The sequence below is a fragment of the Armigeres subalbatus genome, chromosome 2 (assembly GCF_024139115.2).
Source record: "Armigeres subalbatus isolate Guangzhou_Male chromosome 2, GZ_Asu_2, whole genome shotgun sequence".
NCBI classification, from domain to species: domain Eukaryota; kingdom Metazoa; phylum Arthropoda; class Insecta; order Diptera; family Culicidae; genus Armigeres; species Armigeres subalbatus.
In genome coordinates this window covers 415510990-415528405 of record NC_085140.1, presented here as the reverse complement: position 1 = coordinate 415528405, position 17416 = coordinate 415510990, and the positions used below count along the sequence as shown (strand labels likewise).

The 17416-nt window shown below is 39.0% G+C and overlaps 2 protein-coding genes across 17 annotated transcripts in view; both read right to left on the bottom strand.

The window, feature by feature from the left end:
- Positions 1 to 14615, bottom strand: part of LOC134210293 (uncharacterized) — an 85129-nt gene extending 70514 nt beyond the window's left edge. Inside the window, exon 1 of the mRNA XM_062686340.1 lies at positions 13647 to 14615. Coding sequence (XP_062542324.1) covers positions 13647 to 14615 — 969 coding nt within the window. The remainder of the gene's footprint in view (positions 1 to 13646) is intronic.
- The window catches only part of LOC134213393 (potassium voltage-gated channel protein Shaw-like), a 271798-nt gene extending 254635 nt beyond the window's left edge, over positions 1 to 17163 (bottom strand). For all 16 annotated transcript variants that reach the window (XR_009979446.1, XR_009979447.1, XM_062692415.1 and 13 more), the window contains exon 1: positions 16560 to 17163. The gene's annotated coding sequence lies outside the window, so the exon portion shown is untranslated. The remainder of the gene's footprint in view (positions 1 to 16559) is intronic.
- Positions 17164 to 17416: the final 253 nt, after the last annotated feature.

Sequence of the window (17416 nt, the reverse complement as noted above, 5' to 3'; positions counted from 1 at the left end):
TGGTTAAAACGAAGTTGACTGGGTTTATTCAATTTTATTGGGATTCGATCATCGGCTGGAAAAATGTTATACGAAAACAAGAAGAAACCCGTCTAGTGCGTGTCTTGTTTCTCGCTGTTATGTCTGCCGTTGCTACCGTGGTTTTGTTTTTCTCTAACCGAATGGCAAAAACAAATGTCGACCTTCCCAGGCCCGCTGGTGTCCTTCATTATTAAGGTGAGCGTCTGGACACTTGCGTACATACGTAGAATAGGGACACGGCAGGCATTTCCGTCCATCGTCGTAGGGTCTAAAACCAATGAAGGCAACGTCCATTTGCCATAATTTCACTATAGCTGAACGTTTCTCCTGAGCTTACGATTTGGTACGGATGAGCTTAGCAAAAAAGTGTCTCTTCTATTGGTTTTTGAGACTATGACGAAAAGACGAAAATACCTGCCTTAACCCTACGTTTTATTGAAACAACTTCAACGCACATCAACGTTTGCATATGTCCTCGTGTACATTGTTTGATGAGCATTAAAATTTATGAATGAGAAACACATTGAAAACATGCTGGTTTGAACTATGAAATTTCACGACATTTTAAACTATTCTGTTTCTTCTTCTCAAAATTATTCTTTGTTGGTGATTATTGAGCTATCCTTGGGAACTTTCTTCTTTTTTATGAAGGGTGATGTTTAGTTCAGTTTAATTGTAACTAAAAACGTTCCATACGCAAATAGATTCAAGATGAAATGAGTTGAAACAAAAAAAAATCTGCATGCCACAAATATGACTGAAGATATAAATTTAGCAAACTAGAATCGTCACTGCAGGCTCTCATAACCGTAAATAATGCAAAGATCCATGTCCGCCATCGCACCGTTTTCTCCATCAGCCGGCGCAATGTTTTTCCTCTGGGCACTCAACATCACCGCATTTCCATCATCGCGGACTATTTATCCGACCGCAAATATTTGTTTATTTTCGTGCCTTCCGATTTCACCGCGGCGCAACGCGGCTCGGCGGCGTCGTTGAACAAGGCCGCGTACCTTTCAATGGGTTCACCTTCTTCGCACTGCGTGTTGTGTAGGGTACGATCGCGATGGCATGGACACCGTTTAGTTTGCCGTAAATTTAACGCTCTCTTTAAATAGCTGTCTGCGTGGGTTCCGTCAGCGGGGTCGATATGCAAACAGTCAAACAGGAGGCCTCCGACCACGGTGGCGGTGCGGTGCCATGTCCGCTTCAATGGCCAACCCCCTTGGGGTATTTCTTTCGCACACGCACTTCAGTTGCTGAACTAACGAAAAGTAGCTTTTCCATGGTTTGCGGTTTTACTTGTGTTTCTGGGAGCATGATAGGCCGGATCTAGAAGAGACCGAGGGGGGCATGTTACTATGATGCCACTTTTTTTGCCCCACCACGCAGGGTTAGAATATTTAGTATTGGCCTTCGTACATCGAGGCGTGAACTTAGAGCACACACCCAGCTTATTTTTCCACATAAGGTCTGGGGATTTAAACTCAGCGTGTAGAAATTATATGATGAATATTTGCCAAAAGTCTGCGTATTTGTGCATATGTATGAGCGTGACAGAATTCATTCACATTATTCTCAATTGGGGTTCGTGGATCTCATTCATCGGTCAACTTAATCATATAATAGTGCTTGTACTGTACGTATGAGTTAATGGTGGCCCAGTGATTCCACTAAGGTTAGCTTGTTTCTGCACTCCGAAGGGATATGAGGACTCCAAGTGTGACTCATCATACATCGTAAACTTGCTGTATAATGTTGTTTGAACATAAAAATAACATGGTAAAAGGTGTCTAAGCTAAATTGTATCATTTTCATACCTGGTTAGAATGAAAACATGAGCTTTGGAAGCATCCAAAACTCGTCATTACGGAGCCTCTCCCTTGATTTTTTATTGGATAATGGCAATATCATCAACATTTTGGATTATTGGACTAATTATAGGTCAACTTTCTGGAATTAAAATCCCAAATTAAATACCCAAATTTAAAACCCAGATAAATCCGCCTAGCGGTGATGATGACTTTCTCGATCATTACACAGTGTATCGAGAAAATTTCATTAAGGACATCAAAACAGCACAAATAACAAGCAATTGAATCATTTGTTTGAGAAACTGCATAAGTCCATTTTACACTATTTCGAGAAAACAACAAAAAAACTGTTTTTTAACAAATTTGCACCGAATCTTTTGATTTCTTCGAAACAGATCAATAGTTTTTGGCAAAACTCAACACCCTGGGGCACTTTCAGTGCAAACAATGTAAACAGTACTCCACAATTGCTCTTCAAAGTACGTGGACATATGTCGTTTCTCAAACAAACGAAATTTTGAAAATGACCAAAAATTTTTTTTTTCGTATTTTTTGCCAGAATATGTATTTTTTGACGAGGATTCAGAATAGGGGAAAATACCTATTCTTGGCAGTCTAAGACATTCGCCAAATTGAATGATAAAAATAATGAATAATTACACTAAAACACAGATATAGTTCAACTGGTATACATTTGTATGCTCTTTCTTTGATGATTGCTGTTCACTAAATATAACAGCGTTTACCACAAACTCAGTAAATTTAATATAAAGTAGCAGGTCAACGTTTCTTCTATTGGCATAACAATTTCTATTATCAGCAATGAATTTGCTCCCTTTAGCAACTGGTCATGGATGTAGAAAACTGGTAATGTATTGGTGCCAAATGCTGGTTGTTTATATCCTCCAGTAGTAAAATTCATTCATATTAATCGGCCGCACGCTCATCTCGCTTCACTCAATTTTAGAACAAACTTTTTTGTTTACCAAAACTGGGTAAAACAAAACATGAATTTTTAGCCTTGGCATCAATTTTATGTCATGTAGACAGATAGGCAAAAGCATTTAAACACATTGTAAAACAAATTTAACCCTTATGCGGCCAACAAAAAAAGGAGGTGAATGGTGAATTTTTGTATGTCTGCCCTTATAGACTAGGAAACGGAATGAATATTTGTATGTAAAGGTTTTTGGGAACGATGAATATTCTTATGATGGTATTAGACCCCTCCTCTCCATACAAATGAAGTACAAATTTCTGCTTTAATCGAAAATTAATCGAAAATATGGAATCAATATTTGCAAATTTCGAATACTCAACCGTCTTTTAAGTAATGTAAAAAATATATAATTAATCAATTTTAGGTGAAACGAAGCTCGTCGGTTCTGGTAGTATAGTATATTAACAATATATTCCACCTCGTGAGTCTTCATATGTTGAATAATGGGCAGCACTGTCCTATCCAGCCGCTGGAGCCACCCCATATAAAAATCTCATTTTGGCCAAAAATGTTACATATGCATTTTCTCAAACAAACGGTTCAATTAATGGCTAAGCACTGGAAAATGTATATACGGTACATTGTGACGGGCAAAATTTGTGATTGCAATACACTGAAGTTTTTTTTACGCGGTACCGACGTAAAAAAAAACGCGTTATTTAAAAAAAAAACGACGTAAAAAAACCCAATAGGTTAGACTTAGAGAGTTTTATATGTTATTTGCCTACTGGGGACTTAGAACATTTTAAATTGGGACTTATAATGACCCTACCCCGTCTCCCTATTTGTTCGCTAGGTGTTGTTTGTAGGTCATAATACGCTAGTATGGATCGTGATATGGTACATGGTTTTTGTGATATGAAACCAGGAATGTGTTCCGATCTATGCTCAAGCTCATCCAAGAATCTCCTGAAATAAGGCCTTGAGATCTATGAAATAAGGCCTTGAGATCTATAAAGATCTGTCCTCTTGTTTCAAATATGGTACATGCTCTGTGTAACTCATAGAATAGATTGTGTTCAAAGCCTAAGTTATTGGTCATCCAAAAAATTTCCGAAGCAAGTCCACGTCCTTGCGAATGCTGAGAAAGGGGAAGGATGGTATGTTGAACACCTACTTAAGAAAGATGCAGCGACGACCTCCCATGTGTGTCACTTTAGGTTTTTGGAATTGTTAATGTGGAAACAGCTAAGATAGAAATACAGTCGGAAACGAAAGAACCTGGAAATGAACCCATGACGTCCTGCTTATAAGGTAGAAGCGGTAGCCACCAGGCCACCCAACTCGTCTTTTTGTGGTTCACAAAGTATTGTATGTACAAAAAATCCATCTACATTCGGTTCGGTCAGCAGATGCACGTCGCCGTTTTTTTTTACGTCGTTTTTTAAAAATAGCGCGGTTTTTTTACGTCGTTTTTTTTTAAATAACACGGTTTTTTTACGCGGTTTTTTTAACGCGGTACATAGAGCGACGTAAAAAAAAACCTTAGTGTATAGATTTCCAAAAATTAATGGAATAATTCTTACTCTACAGACTTCCGAAATTCATTCCTAAGGCAGTTAAAATTGGGACATGTTCAAAATCGGGTCATCACTGTATCTTGTACATATTTATTTTCAGAATGATTTTCAAATTGGTATTCTAATAGCATTTCCTCAGTTATTATTTGAAAGCGACATTTTCAATCTATTTTTGAACTTAATTTTTGCTAGCTGACCCGTCGAACTTCGTCTCACTCAAAATTAGTGGTGAAGTATTCAAAAGCCGCAGATGTAATTGCAGAGCAAATGTCAAAACTTCTGTTTTTACCATATGGCAAATTCGGTTTCATTTCCTCGAGTTGATTCTGAGCTGTTCTAGTTGTTGACTGTGATCAATCAGACTCATGTATGAAGGATCAAAAAACGAAGGGGCGGACCCGTAAGCAGAAGCACCAACACGAAACCCACGGGGGAGTAGAAGAATCTTTTTCCATAATAAAGTTTTCACAGACAACAACACAGCCGAGCCCTCGATTGACAGGAATCATCCAATAGATGGGGTCGAAGAGCCTGCCCTCAATCCACGAAATGTTGCAATAGAGAGGAGGCAGACCCATACAATTACAATTCGTTTCATTTGGGTGCCCTGTTGGTCCCTCCCAATCCCAATTATATCAATGATAGTTCAGTACAAAATAAAATTCAAATATATGATGCAATGTGGAATTAACAAAGTTATTTATCGACTAAAAATTGAAATGGAAGTTAATGTGGAAGCCGCTATCATAATATTCCTAAAAAACTAAAGAACTTGTAACTAAAAATGTAAATTACAAAAATACTCCATCGAATGTTCATCATCCTTGGCTGACTGCGAATGCTCAGATACGAAAGTTGCGATACTTAGCGGATCAGTACTAGCTTGTGCACTAGCATTACATTTATTGTCAAATAAAGGTTAGATTATTTCTTCATTTATGGCCTTATGTTGCTTGAATTAACAAAATAGTATACATGTGTATACGAATATTTGAATTACATTATTTATAATATTAATAAATGATGATGAAATGGTAAAAAAGCAGTGTTTCTATTTTTCGATTAGAGACAGTTGATCTTTCTTGAGTATAAATCGCAGGTATCATCGTTTCACGAAAATTTAGCTATGTTGAATACAGTTTCTTCAGCGATTTATTAAGAAGCATTCCTAGAACTAGAGCTGTTCGCCTGTGATATCATCGGCGGCGTAGATGAAAAAATCACCGTTTTTGATTCACATGATAGGAATCACGCGCATAAAAATCGACTTCAGTGGATTAAAATTGCAATATTCTACGTTTGTCGATCAACACACAGCACATAAAAATAGTTAATCAATACCTGATTTCAAAATGTTATATGTTATTTAAATTACACTATTTTGTTATTCTCTGAATCAAATTTTAACAATCCTGCTTCTTTTTTCGTGACCCCTGAGCAGTGTTAAGAACTAGATTTCGGTGTCATAGAACTAATTTGTTAAGAGCTTTTGACGGAAACTACGTCTAAGGAGAAGACTCAGATACAGGGTGTAAAACCGAAATTTCCAAATTCGAGACCGTCACGAAATTAGGATAGATTTCAAACGCTAATAGCGTCTTTATCTTTCGATGGATTTTCGCTTATCAATCGATTTGCTTATCAATCGATTCAGAAACTCTCCAGCAATTTGCCAATTATATTGATACTATTGATTATCAACGTTAAACTATTGAAAATGTTGTTTTTTTCCAAACCGGGTAAAAAATTCAATTCCGTTCATAATTCCCCAACACGGACATCAGATTGCAGTAAGGTACGGGCCTTTTGATCCACTGCTTCGTTTCCCTGTGTATAGAAAGCCCCGTGTTTCGCGTGCGCGCGTCATTTTTCAAAAGTTATTTCCAATTCAGGATTTTGAAACACTCCTCGAAAAAATCGAACTATTCTTCTTTGAGTCACATATACAATTAAGCAATGTTTGAGTGGCTGCATATTTATTTTAAAGAATTTGCAGTGCTACTTCGTTCACGTGCTGGTGTCCCCTGGATTCTGAAGGACATACGTGATGGAATCCAATAATGACAGCCACAATGGACAGTTTATTCCTCCCTTCGCGTTCTTGTATGCATAAATCTAGTATGCATAATACTAGTTGAGTAAAACTGGCGCAAGATGACCAACAAAATTGAATATTTTTCCTGAAATTTGGTTAAATATGCCAAAAAAGTTTTTGGTGGAGTTTCTGAAAGAATTTTTTTTTAGAAATTCCTACAGGAAATTACATTAGGAATTCTTTCGTTAAATCCTATATGTCAGAATTTTGGCAGGCATTTTTTCTAAAATACATTCAGGTTCTCTTTGGAAAATTCCTTTAAGGAAACCATACAGTATTCATGCAGGAATTTATTCGGAAATTTATTAAAGAATGAACTGGAATTCCTAAAAGAATTTTTTAAAGGACTTTCCGAGGGAATTCCGGAAGTAATGTCGGAAAGAGTTTATGAAGGTATTTCCAGCAAAAAAAATGAAGGAATCTCCGGAAGAACTTTGAGAAGTGAAGTGAAGAAGTGAATTTATAGGAACTTTAAAAAAATCGAAGAAATCCTAACAGACATTTTCAAAGGAATGCCTAACAAAATTTCCGAATGCATCCCAAAAACAGTTTTAGAAGGAATTTTCAAATAAATTTGTAAAGGAGTTTTGAATTAATTTCTGGAGGGATCTCGAAAAAATAAAAAGTAATGGAGAATGTTGTGAAGAAATTCCCGAGGGGAATGTCCAAAAAATTATTTCTAAAGTTACCCATACCTATACCTATGATGGTCGTACACTCCGTGTTGTCCGGAGCAAAATCGAATGTAATTTCCTATTCCAGGTCGCTCGTTCGTGGGCCGCCAGTCGCCAGTCTCCCTGCACACTGGCTGCCCGCGCATCTTCCTCGATTGCACACAGCCAGCGAATGCGGGGTCTACCCCGGAGCTGACGTCCTCTTCCAAGTTCTCGGAAGGTTCTTTTGCTGGTCTATTTTCCGGCATACGCACTACATGGTTCAGCCCACTGTAAATTCGTCTTCGCCGCTAAGTATTGCGCGCAGTATTTTCTGCTCAAACACTCCGAGATTTCGATAGTTTGGCCGTACAGGCTGACTGGACGAATCAACGATGTTTACAGAGCTAGTTTTGTCAGTGTCTGTAGGTAGCTTCCTAAAGTTACCAAAGAATTTACTGGAGGAATTTTCAAAGGATTTCTCGGAAATTGCTTAAGGTAGTTTTGAAAGAGTTGTCAAGGAACTTGCTGAGGAAACCCTAAAGGAATTTCTAAAAAAATCCGAAGGAATTCGTAAAAGTATCTTCCGTAGGAATTTTTAAGCAAAAAAAGTATTCTGTACTGTACCGCTCATAAAAAAAATCAACTTTTCCGCTCATTTTTGGTCGCAGCGAAAAATACGCGCCAGACAGTCGCCTAAGAAAAATATAACTCCAGAAAAAAAGCTACTTCAATATTCTTTAAATTTGGTCGCCGTGGTGCATTCTGTCGGTGAATGTTTGGACTGCGGAGAAATTTTTCACATCTATGAGAGCCTTGGAAAATGACGACGATGGATCGGAAATGGAAACGTACTTTGGACTCCGCAAGACGCTCCGATCGAATAGAGTTCGCCGCCGTACCAAACTGACTATCTACAAAACGCTTATCAGACCGGTAGTTCTCTACGGACACGAGACCTGGACGATGCTCGTGGAGGACCAACGCGCACTGGGAGTTTTTGAAAGGAAAGTGTTGCGTACCATCTATGGTGGAGTGCAGATGGCGGACGGTACGTGGAGGAGGCGAATGAACCACGAGTTGCATCAGCTGTTGAGAGAACCATCCATCGTTCACACCGCGAATATCGGAAGACTGCGGTGGGCTTTATGTGCAGCACAGGCCACTCCGGCCTTAGCTTGATAATAAATAAATAAATAAATAAGATAACGAACAACGATAAAAGAAAGGCAAAAACTGTTCCGAATCATAACAAGCCATGATAACAAATGTATCAAACTTGTATACAAGTGCGAAAAAATAGAATGAGATAGGCAGCCCCCACAAAGAAATGATAATTCTCGTTTTGTTCTAGCCCATTTTGTGTTGGGGATGGCAAAGCTGTGTAAAATAAATTGAAATGCATCAGAACCAGTGCTCCCCGCATTTTGAGCTTTTTAAAAGAAATTTATTTATAAATTTATTATGAGGTATAGCCTCCCGAATCAGTTTTTTTATCAAGACAGCTTGCAAAAAAAGTCTCCACGGTATGGTATAGGTAAACTACTAAACAATTTCCCGTGAAAATTTCAAAGAAAATCCCTTGAAAACTTTAGAGCAATTCCAGTTAAAAATTCGAAAAACTTGGAAGAATCTCCTGGGACAGCTCATTAGGTTTTTTCCGGGGAAATTAACAGAATTCTCCCGTTAACGTTACGAACGTAATAAAAAAAAATCGCCAAATCATCGTCAACCAGAATTATGACAAACGTTGCCGCCGACTATTTTCGGATCGGCGCTGACCTCTAACGGTAGTCAGAATCTATGAACGGACCAACGGGATATTTTATTAGATGTTATATAACCAAAATACAGACTATTTGAGCAAAAGTTGAATTTTCAGCAACAACAAAAAAATGGCTCGATTATCCGGAGGGTTCGATTATCCGGAGTGAAACACTCCGGATAATCGAGTCCGGCCTGTATAGCGAATCAACTAATCAAGCTAATACACACCATTCTGCATATAACTTTTAAACACAATGACCGATCGTAATTATATTCAAAAGTGATTGACTAGGATTTGTGCTTTGTCAAAATGCAACTTGTTGCAAAAAAATCGGTTGAGAATTACTAAATGATAATTACTTATATTAGCGATGTTGAATAGCAGACACGATAGATCATCCGTAACCCTCTGCGCGGCTCGAAGTGACTCGAGAATGCCCCTGAAACTTGAACTACGCACATCACCCGATCCATCTGTATTATTTTCATATGAAAACTCACAGGCTATGCATTTACGGCTTAACACAAAGTTTGCAGAAACCGTTCCATGAGGTGACCCATAAACTAACTGAACATACCATTTTGATTTATAAACCGAACACTTAAGGTCACTCCTGACGGAATCCAAGTTTAAAAGTGCTCGCGTTTTCGGGGGCACACCACTCGATACGGAAACAACGCACAACTGTCATTTTTATTATTTCACGCATGCTGCGACACAGCAAAGCTAAATCAACAAAAATGACAGTTGTGCGCCGCCTCTGAACCGAGTGGTGTGGCGGATAATCGACTGTGCGATTGAGTCATATTTATTGAACGGCTGTTCATAGTTTTACAATTTCCCGACCCGACCCCCTTGAAAAAGACACAATTCCCGTGTCGAAACGTCGGGTAGATAATAAACTCGTTGTGAAATTGTAAGACTGAATATCCGTTCAATATAAATTAATTTTTGCAGCGTCTCACTCCGACGCGTCCATATGATTCTGCTGTCAACTACAGCAATACCAAATCAGAATCTTGAGAGAAAATTTAACTTGACTGCCACTGACGCCATCCATATGAATTTTTTTTTGCAGCATCTCATTCTGACGGGTACCTGTGATTCTGCTGCCGAAGGCATCTTTCTGATGTCGCCAAGCGATTATAATTTGCACTTTGAACAAAATTTGTCTCGGCTCAACTTTCCCTTGCACCATTTCGGTCCTGGCAAGAACCGATTTATTTCCAATAATGCACATTTCCAATCACTAACTGCTACAAAACCAGATGCTAGGGCCGCCATCGTTCTGTCCGTTCTCCTTATGCACTCACTGTGGATTCTCTAACATAAATGACGCGGGAGCGCGAAACACGGTGTTTTTTATGCTCAGAGAAAATGAATTCGTTGTCAAAGAGCCCCGTAACATACATCGTTCTGATGTCCGTGTTGGAAATACATTAACGGGATTTATTGGTTTTGAAGTTTTGACTGGGTATTGAAATTCTCAATGGGTCATCATAAATAATCGAAAGTTTTAATGCAATTAACAAATTGCTCAAGAGTTTCCGAATCGATTGATATGATGATCTTCAAATCCATGGAAAGATAAAGGCGCTTTTAACGTTCAAAATCTTTCATGATTCCGTGGTAGTCCCCAATACCTTCGGTTGTGACGTAATTCAACGTAAAGAACCGCACCCGCGCCAGAAATTCACCCACAATCGTTGAAAAGGGTCCCTTTAAAAGCACTAAATATTTCTACAGATCTTCGTTCCCTTAAAATGTAATTGATGAGTCATTTTTATTATTTCACGCATGCTGCGACACAGCAAAGCTAAATCAACAAAAATGACAGTTGTGCGCCGCCTCTGAACCGAGTGGTGTGCCCCCGAAAACGCGAGAACTTTGGAACTTGGATTCCGTCAGGAGTGACCTTAAGCACAGTTTTCACTTCGGAGGTCTTTATGGCACATGAATTAACTTATTTTAATAGATCAATTGCTCCCAGCGAAAAAATAGAACTTCAATATAAGCGCTGGATATTCATATTTTATTGATTGTAACTATCAATACTGAATGATTTTATTCTGCTAAACTGTTCCTCAAATGTCGAACACGCATAGTAAAAATTGTCTCATATACCGAACACTTTGACTCAAATTCCGAATACCACCTTAAAAATAAGCATATGCGGTATTTCGAAAAATTTCGTTTCAGGTGGTTCGAAACGAAATTCCGCGGAATTTCGCGGAATTTGAGCATGGCGAAATCTGATTTCTTGATTTCGTTTCGTTTCGAAGAATTGAAAAAAAATCCGCTAGAAAAAGCTAGCTTTTAACGAAATTTAACGGAATTACTACATAACCTCATTCTTAGTCGACAAATACGTTTGTAGTTTTCTTGTATAAAACGTCTTCAGTGTTTCCAAGATTCAAGTTTAAATTTGATATTTTTTTACTATTTGCACAATATGAAGGCGGAATCGATCGTGGGACGGTAGCTCCGGGAGAACGCGAAGTGAAAAAAAATCTACCTCGCGTAGCAGAAATTTGTTTAACCAGTGTGCAATCGATCGTGTTGATGTTGATCACACCAGCTAGTGTTGAAGAACGCAAAGTGATAAAACTAATGTGCAAACTGCATCGAAGAGCACAAAATTATGTAGTGCGGAATCGATAGTGTTGTAAAAGCTTATTAAACGAAGCACATTGATCTTGCGTTAGATTGAATTGAAACACAGTCTTCGTCTTCCTGTTTTCAAAATAACTTCGTTTACAATAAATATTTAGTCGCTTACCAAGGGACGATGTGTACAGTTAATCAAGCTAAGCTCTTCTTTGACTATTGGCACAAAATGTAAGGAACATTGCAGATTTGTGGGCATTTCTAGATCTTCGCATGGAATTTGCAAAAAAAAATCAGAACGGGTTGAAAGATCATTAAAATTGCTGAAAGCTCAAAGCTTTCAGCTCATACTGACCATAACAACTGTTCTCATCTGCCAAAGACACACAGACAATAGCTCAATTCGTCGAGCTGATTGTATATAAGACTATGGGTCTGTTAAATTTAATCTGCAATACATATCCTCATGCATTTTAGAAAAGTGCACAGGATTCTTCTAATGAGAAAAAGTATGTTATATATATGTCGACGAATAAGAAGGAATATACCGTCTAAGACGAATTAAGTACTGTCCATTTAATTCCACCAGTTAATTTTCGTTATCTTTGCAGATACGTATTTCGACCACAACTGTGTGGTCGTCTTCAGTGTCTTGTACTTGCCTCGACTTGAAGAAAACAATCGCAACTTACACTGTTTATACTACGCTAGGTACCTAATCTAATCTTATTTGCCTACTTTATTTACCTATACAGTAAATTACTTTATTGTTTAGGTAGAAACTTGAAGAGCCAAGAGCTGCCATTTCCCTGATCCTTATTCAACAGCGCTGTTTGTACCTGTCGGTGGATTTCCAAACTCTCAGCTACATCGAGTTTCCATGGGGAAGAGACATTTCTTAAGATTTTAATATTTGATGCCGTAATTGGGTGATTTTCCTTATACACATGCTCTGCTACCTTAGATCTAAATTCGTAATGTAATCCCTTATCGTTTTCTCTTTTCGCCTTACTCACTTCCGCCATATGTTCCTTGAACCTTATATCTAATGATCTTTTTGTTTGGCCTACATAGATTTTTTCACATTGGGAACAACTTATCTTATAAACGCCTGCCTTATTCAACATTTCTACTTTATCCTTCGTTGAACCCAATAGAGACTTGAGTTGGTTGCTTCTACTGGAGAATACTAGATCGATGCCGAATTTCCTTAGTCGAGGGCGTAGCTGGTTGGTGATGTGTTTATCATATGGGACCGAAACTCTTTTCAGCGGCTCCTCTATCGGTGTCAGCGTTGTATGTCCATTTCGTCGTAGGGTCCTTTCCTTCTTGTTGATGATCGCTCGTATAGTCCTCTCCTGGTATCCGTTGATCTTCGCTGTTTCCAAGATGTATTGTAGTTCCTTCGTTTTTCCTTCTTCGCTCAGGGGTATCGTCTGCATCCTGTGGATCATGTGATGAAATGCTGCCATTTTATGTTGGTACGAATGGTTCGATGTATATGGGATGACTCTCATGGTGTTCGTGGGCTTCCTGTAGATTTCGAGGCTCAATGTTGTATTTGCTTCCCTGATGACTAGTAGATCCAAGAAAGGTAGTTTACCTTCTTTTTCCTCTTCGAAGGTAAATTTGATGTCCTTATGCACGTTGTTTATCGCTTCCAAAATCCTGGGTAGATCCTTTCGGTTGATGATGCTGAAAATGTCGTCGACGTATCTCCACAACTTCTGGGGTAGTATTCCTTGTTCTTGTAGGTTGTTCTCCAGATTCGCCATGAACAGTTCGCACAAAAACGGTGATAGCGGATTTCCCATCGGTGCTCCTTTCGTCTGTTTGTAGTAGTTGCCACGAAATGTGAAGTAGTTCTCTGTCATGCATAGCCTTGCTAGATTTAGGTACATCTTCACCTTTCCTCGCCATGTTGTTTCCGTCCTTTGTGTTAGCAGCCAATCCTCTAGAAGATTCAGAGCATCTTTCACTGGAACGCTAGGGAACAATGCCGCTACGTCGAATGATACCATTATGTCCTCTTCTTCGATGTGTCCTGATTCCAACAGCTTCTGGGCGAACTCCTGGGTGTTGATGACTGACCTGCTGGGGAATGGTTTCGGCATACTTTGGAACTCCTTTACCAACCATTTGGCTATGTTTTGGGTAGGGGAACCCACTGATGAAACTATCTCTCGCATCTCCTTGCCGGGTTTATTGATTTTTGGTAGTCCTTTAATCCTAGGTAGAACCGGGTTTACTGTCTTTACTCGGGCTTCTCCGATGATCGCCTTACACTCCTTTATTGTTTTGTCCGTGAGTCGTATTAATCCTGGTAGCGGATCCACTCTCAAATGTCTATAAGGTCCTCCGTTGATTTTCGTCGTCATCTGTTCGTCGTAGTCCTCTTTATCCATTACCACTACTGCGTTTCCCTTATCGGCTTTTACGTAGTATACTGGTTTTTCCTTAAGCTCCTTTAGAATCCTCCTTTCGTCATGGTTCGTTGTCCCGTGCCGTCCTTCTTTGATGGCGTCTGCCACGATGCTCCTCGCTGTATTTTGATCCTGTTTCTCGATGTTTCGGGAAATCGCTGTCTCCATGTCCACGATGATCTGTTCCACGTCTGATTTCTGTGTGATCGCATACCCCAGTCCCTTGTTGAGGTGAGCTAGTTGTTCCTCCGTAAACTGCTGTGTCGAACGGTTCACGACGAATCCTTCTATGATCTGTACGGTGGGTTTGTCAGTACGGATTTCCTCTGCTGATTTCACTCGCAATTTGTTCAGTTTTTTCCTGTGCAGTCTCCGCTTCCGGTCTGATTCACATTCTTCTGCCCTCTTTACCTTCTTCAAAAACAGGTCGAATGATTCCGGGTTATCCTTAGCTAACTTCAAATGCATATTATAGCACTCTAAAGTCACTCGTTCTAATTTAGCGTAATGCCTCTTTATCGATGTCTTCATGAACTCGGACTCTGCTTTCTTATTAATACTTTTTGGTACATGAGATCCCATCTTAATCTTATGGCTGACGGGTGTCAGCTTCTCTTTTAGGCACTTCTTAAGGAAGGCCACGTCCTTATTAATACTAGCGATTGTTCTCCTCAAATTGAGAAAAGTATTTCGCTCATGCCGCTCGGATGCCATTTTCAGAAAAATATATTAAGCTCGTTTAGTGGAATGTATTAAACCGTCTAAGACGAATTAAGTACTGTCCATTTAATTCCACCAGTTAATTTTCGTTATCTTTGCAGATACGTATTTCGACCACAACTGTGTGGTCGTCTTCAGTGTCTTGTATGCAGAGCATGTGTATAAGGAAAATCACCCAATTACGGCATCAAATATTAAAATATTAAGAAATGTCTCTTCCCCATGGAAACTCGATGTAGCTGAGAGTTTGGAAATCCACCGACAGGTACAAACAGCGCTGTTGAATAAGGATCAGGGAAATGGCAGCTCTTGGCTCTTCAAGTTTCTACCTAAACAATAAAGTAATTTACTGTATAGGTAAATAAAGTAGGCAAATAAGATTAGATTAGGTACCTAGCGTAGTATAAACAGTGTAAGTTGCGATTGTTTTCTTCAAGTCGAGTCAAGTACAAGACACTGAAGACGACCACACAGTTGTGGTCGAAATACGTATCTGCAAAGATAACGAAAATTAACTGGTGGAATTAAACAGTACTTAATTCGTCTTAGACGGTTTAATACATTCCACTAAACGAGCTTAATATATTTTTCTGAAGAAGGAATATGTTTTGGCTGTTACGACCTTTTCAAATGTTGGTCTAGTAATATCAGTTCTCTATCTGCGTATACGCCTGGCAGATGTGGATAAATAATTGAGTATCCCACTAAATAAAAAAAAAATAAGCATGCATTTTCTAATTTTGATTTAGCTGGGGTATTGCTTTATCGTCGATTTATCACATGCGGCGATTTATCCCAGACTACCTTTTCTGTTATTATAACTCTATTGGTCGCAAAACAGTTATTTGAATTCAAAAAAGTGAAATCAGAATTGCGTACATATTGTAAAACCAATTTAATAAAAATTCCGCGGAAAAAAAATTAAATTTCGTTTCGTTTCGAAAAATTTCGAAATTAATGAACCTTGATTTCGTATCGTTTCGAAGTCTCGAAAGTAAATCTATATTTCGTTTCGTTTCGATCCGAATCAACATAGACATTTTAAATTTCGTTTCGTTTCGTCAGGAAAAAGTGTGTTATCGCATACCCTTACTTAAAAGTACTTAAATGCGAATTTTCAGCGTTATTTCAATGTATGACAATCATAATGTCCTTGACCTGTACGCCTGCCGAGCAAATTTGCTTATTTATGCAACAATATTTTTTAGAGATTAATGAACAACGTTTAGGAACGGTTTTCTACTAAAGTTTTTGTTTTCATTTGAATTTTCATACAAGCTCGTGCTAAGTCAGTCAGTCAGTTCTGCGATTATATTTGGTGGTACTTTGGAAGGTATTTCCAACTTGCTTACACCGACAAGCAAGACATGATAGAATTCTCTTCGTTCGATGATTGCTGTTATAGCTCCAGCCCAAACTATCCAAGTCGATTCTCTTTCCCATCTACCATGAAAAGCTCGTCTGCAAATTTACGTACCAAATTTTTTGACAGCGGAACGCTTTATACAAGGTCTATTGAAAGCCCGCAAACTGTTCGATATAGTTGATCCTCGTCAGTTAACTATTAACTGCAACACGTTGACATAGTATATGTAAACTAACGACTAAGCTATTAATTAAGAAACTTTGGGTCTATCGATACTTAGACCAAAAACTTGACTATGGTTTAAGGTTGTAGAGAGCAAAAAAATGAATATTGTATGTTGCCAAAAACTAGCGGACGCTTATTAGTTATGCATTATGAAGCCGTTAGTTTTCAGTGGAGGCTTCCATGGGACGGTTATGAATATGGAAAAACTGAAAAGAGGTTTGAATAATTTATGGCAAACAGGATCTAAATCTCATTAAATATAATTAATGTTAACAATATAGTTTAACCATGGTACAGAGATCGGACAGATTTATATCCTGATAAAAGTTGGAATAAATTAATCTTACCTTTTCAAGTTAGATGGGGGTCCCCTTGTGCACTGACTGCTTCAATGATTGCGAACATATCCATAGAGCAGTTCTAGCAAACGACTTCAAACTAAACTTATGAGATAAATTGTTTACACGTCCCTATCCCTCATGCAGGTCACTGAGCCATAAACATTTCACGTTTGAATGCAACGGTACAAATATTGACAACAAATTCCATTCCAACAACGATCAGTGCACTTCACATTTTCCTCACGAAAGGATTATTCAAATCCAACCATCACTTCTACATTTCACCACTCCGGCATTGCATAACCACTGACCACAATCGGCAATTACGGTCACTTCCATCCCCATGATTTTTATTCTGTACCGTAAAACTAACACCCCATTAAATCCACAATATGTCACATGTTATTTCAGATTAGTGCAACCGTTTTTTCACACCCCCGCTTTAAATCCACCAAATCCATCAAACACCAGCAGCTCATCCGCAGAATGGTCCACACACATTGTCCACCCCGCGGTTCGAACCAGTTCCCGACCAGAAGGAATACACGTGCTAACACCGCCGAGTCCCGAAGCAGACTAACCAAACCGTTGGCGGAAGATTTGAACTGAACCGCGCGCCAGACCAAATCAGAATAAACACACGTTGCCGTCGTCCGTATCGTCGTCCCCGTCGTCGTCGTCACCGGTACGCCAGTTGGGTTGTGCTTTTTCCTTCGTACGCTATACTCTTGGGAGGACGTTCAGGAAGTCAGTTGGCTGTCAGTCGGCGAAATCGTTGTTCGTGAGTCAGCGTGTGGGCAGGTTGGGCGAGGCGGAAAAACGAGAGCGGGAAATGTTTTCCAGCGGAACCTAAACAGAGAGTG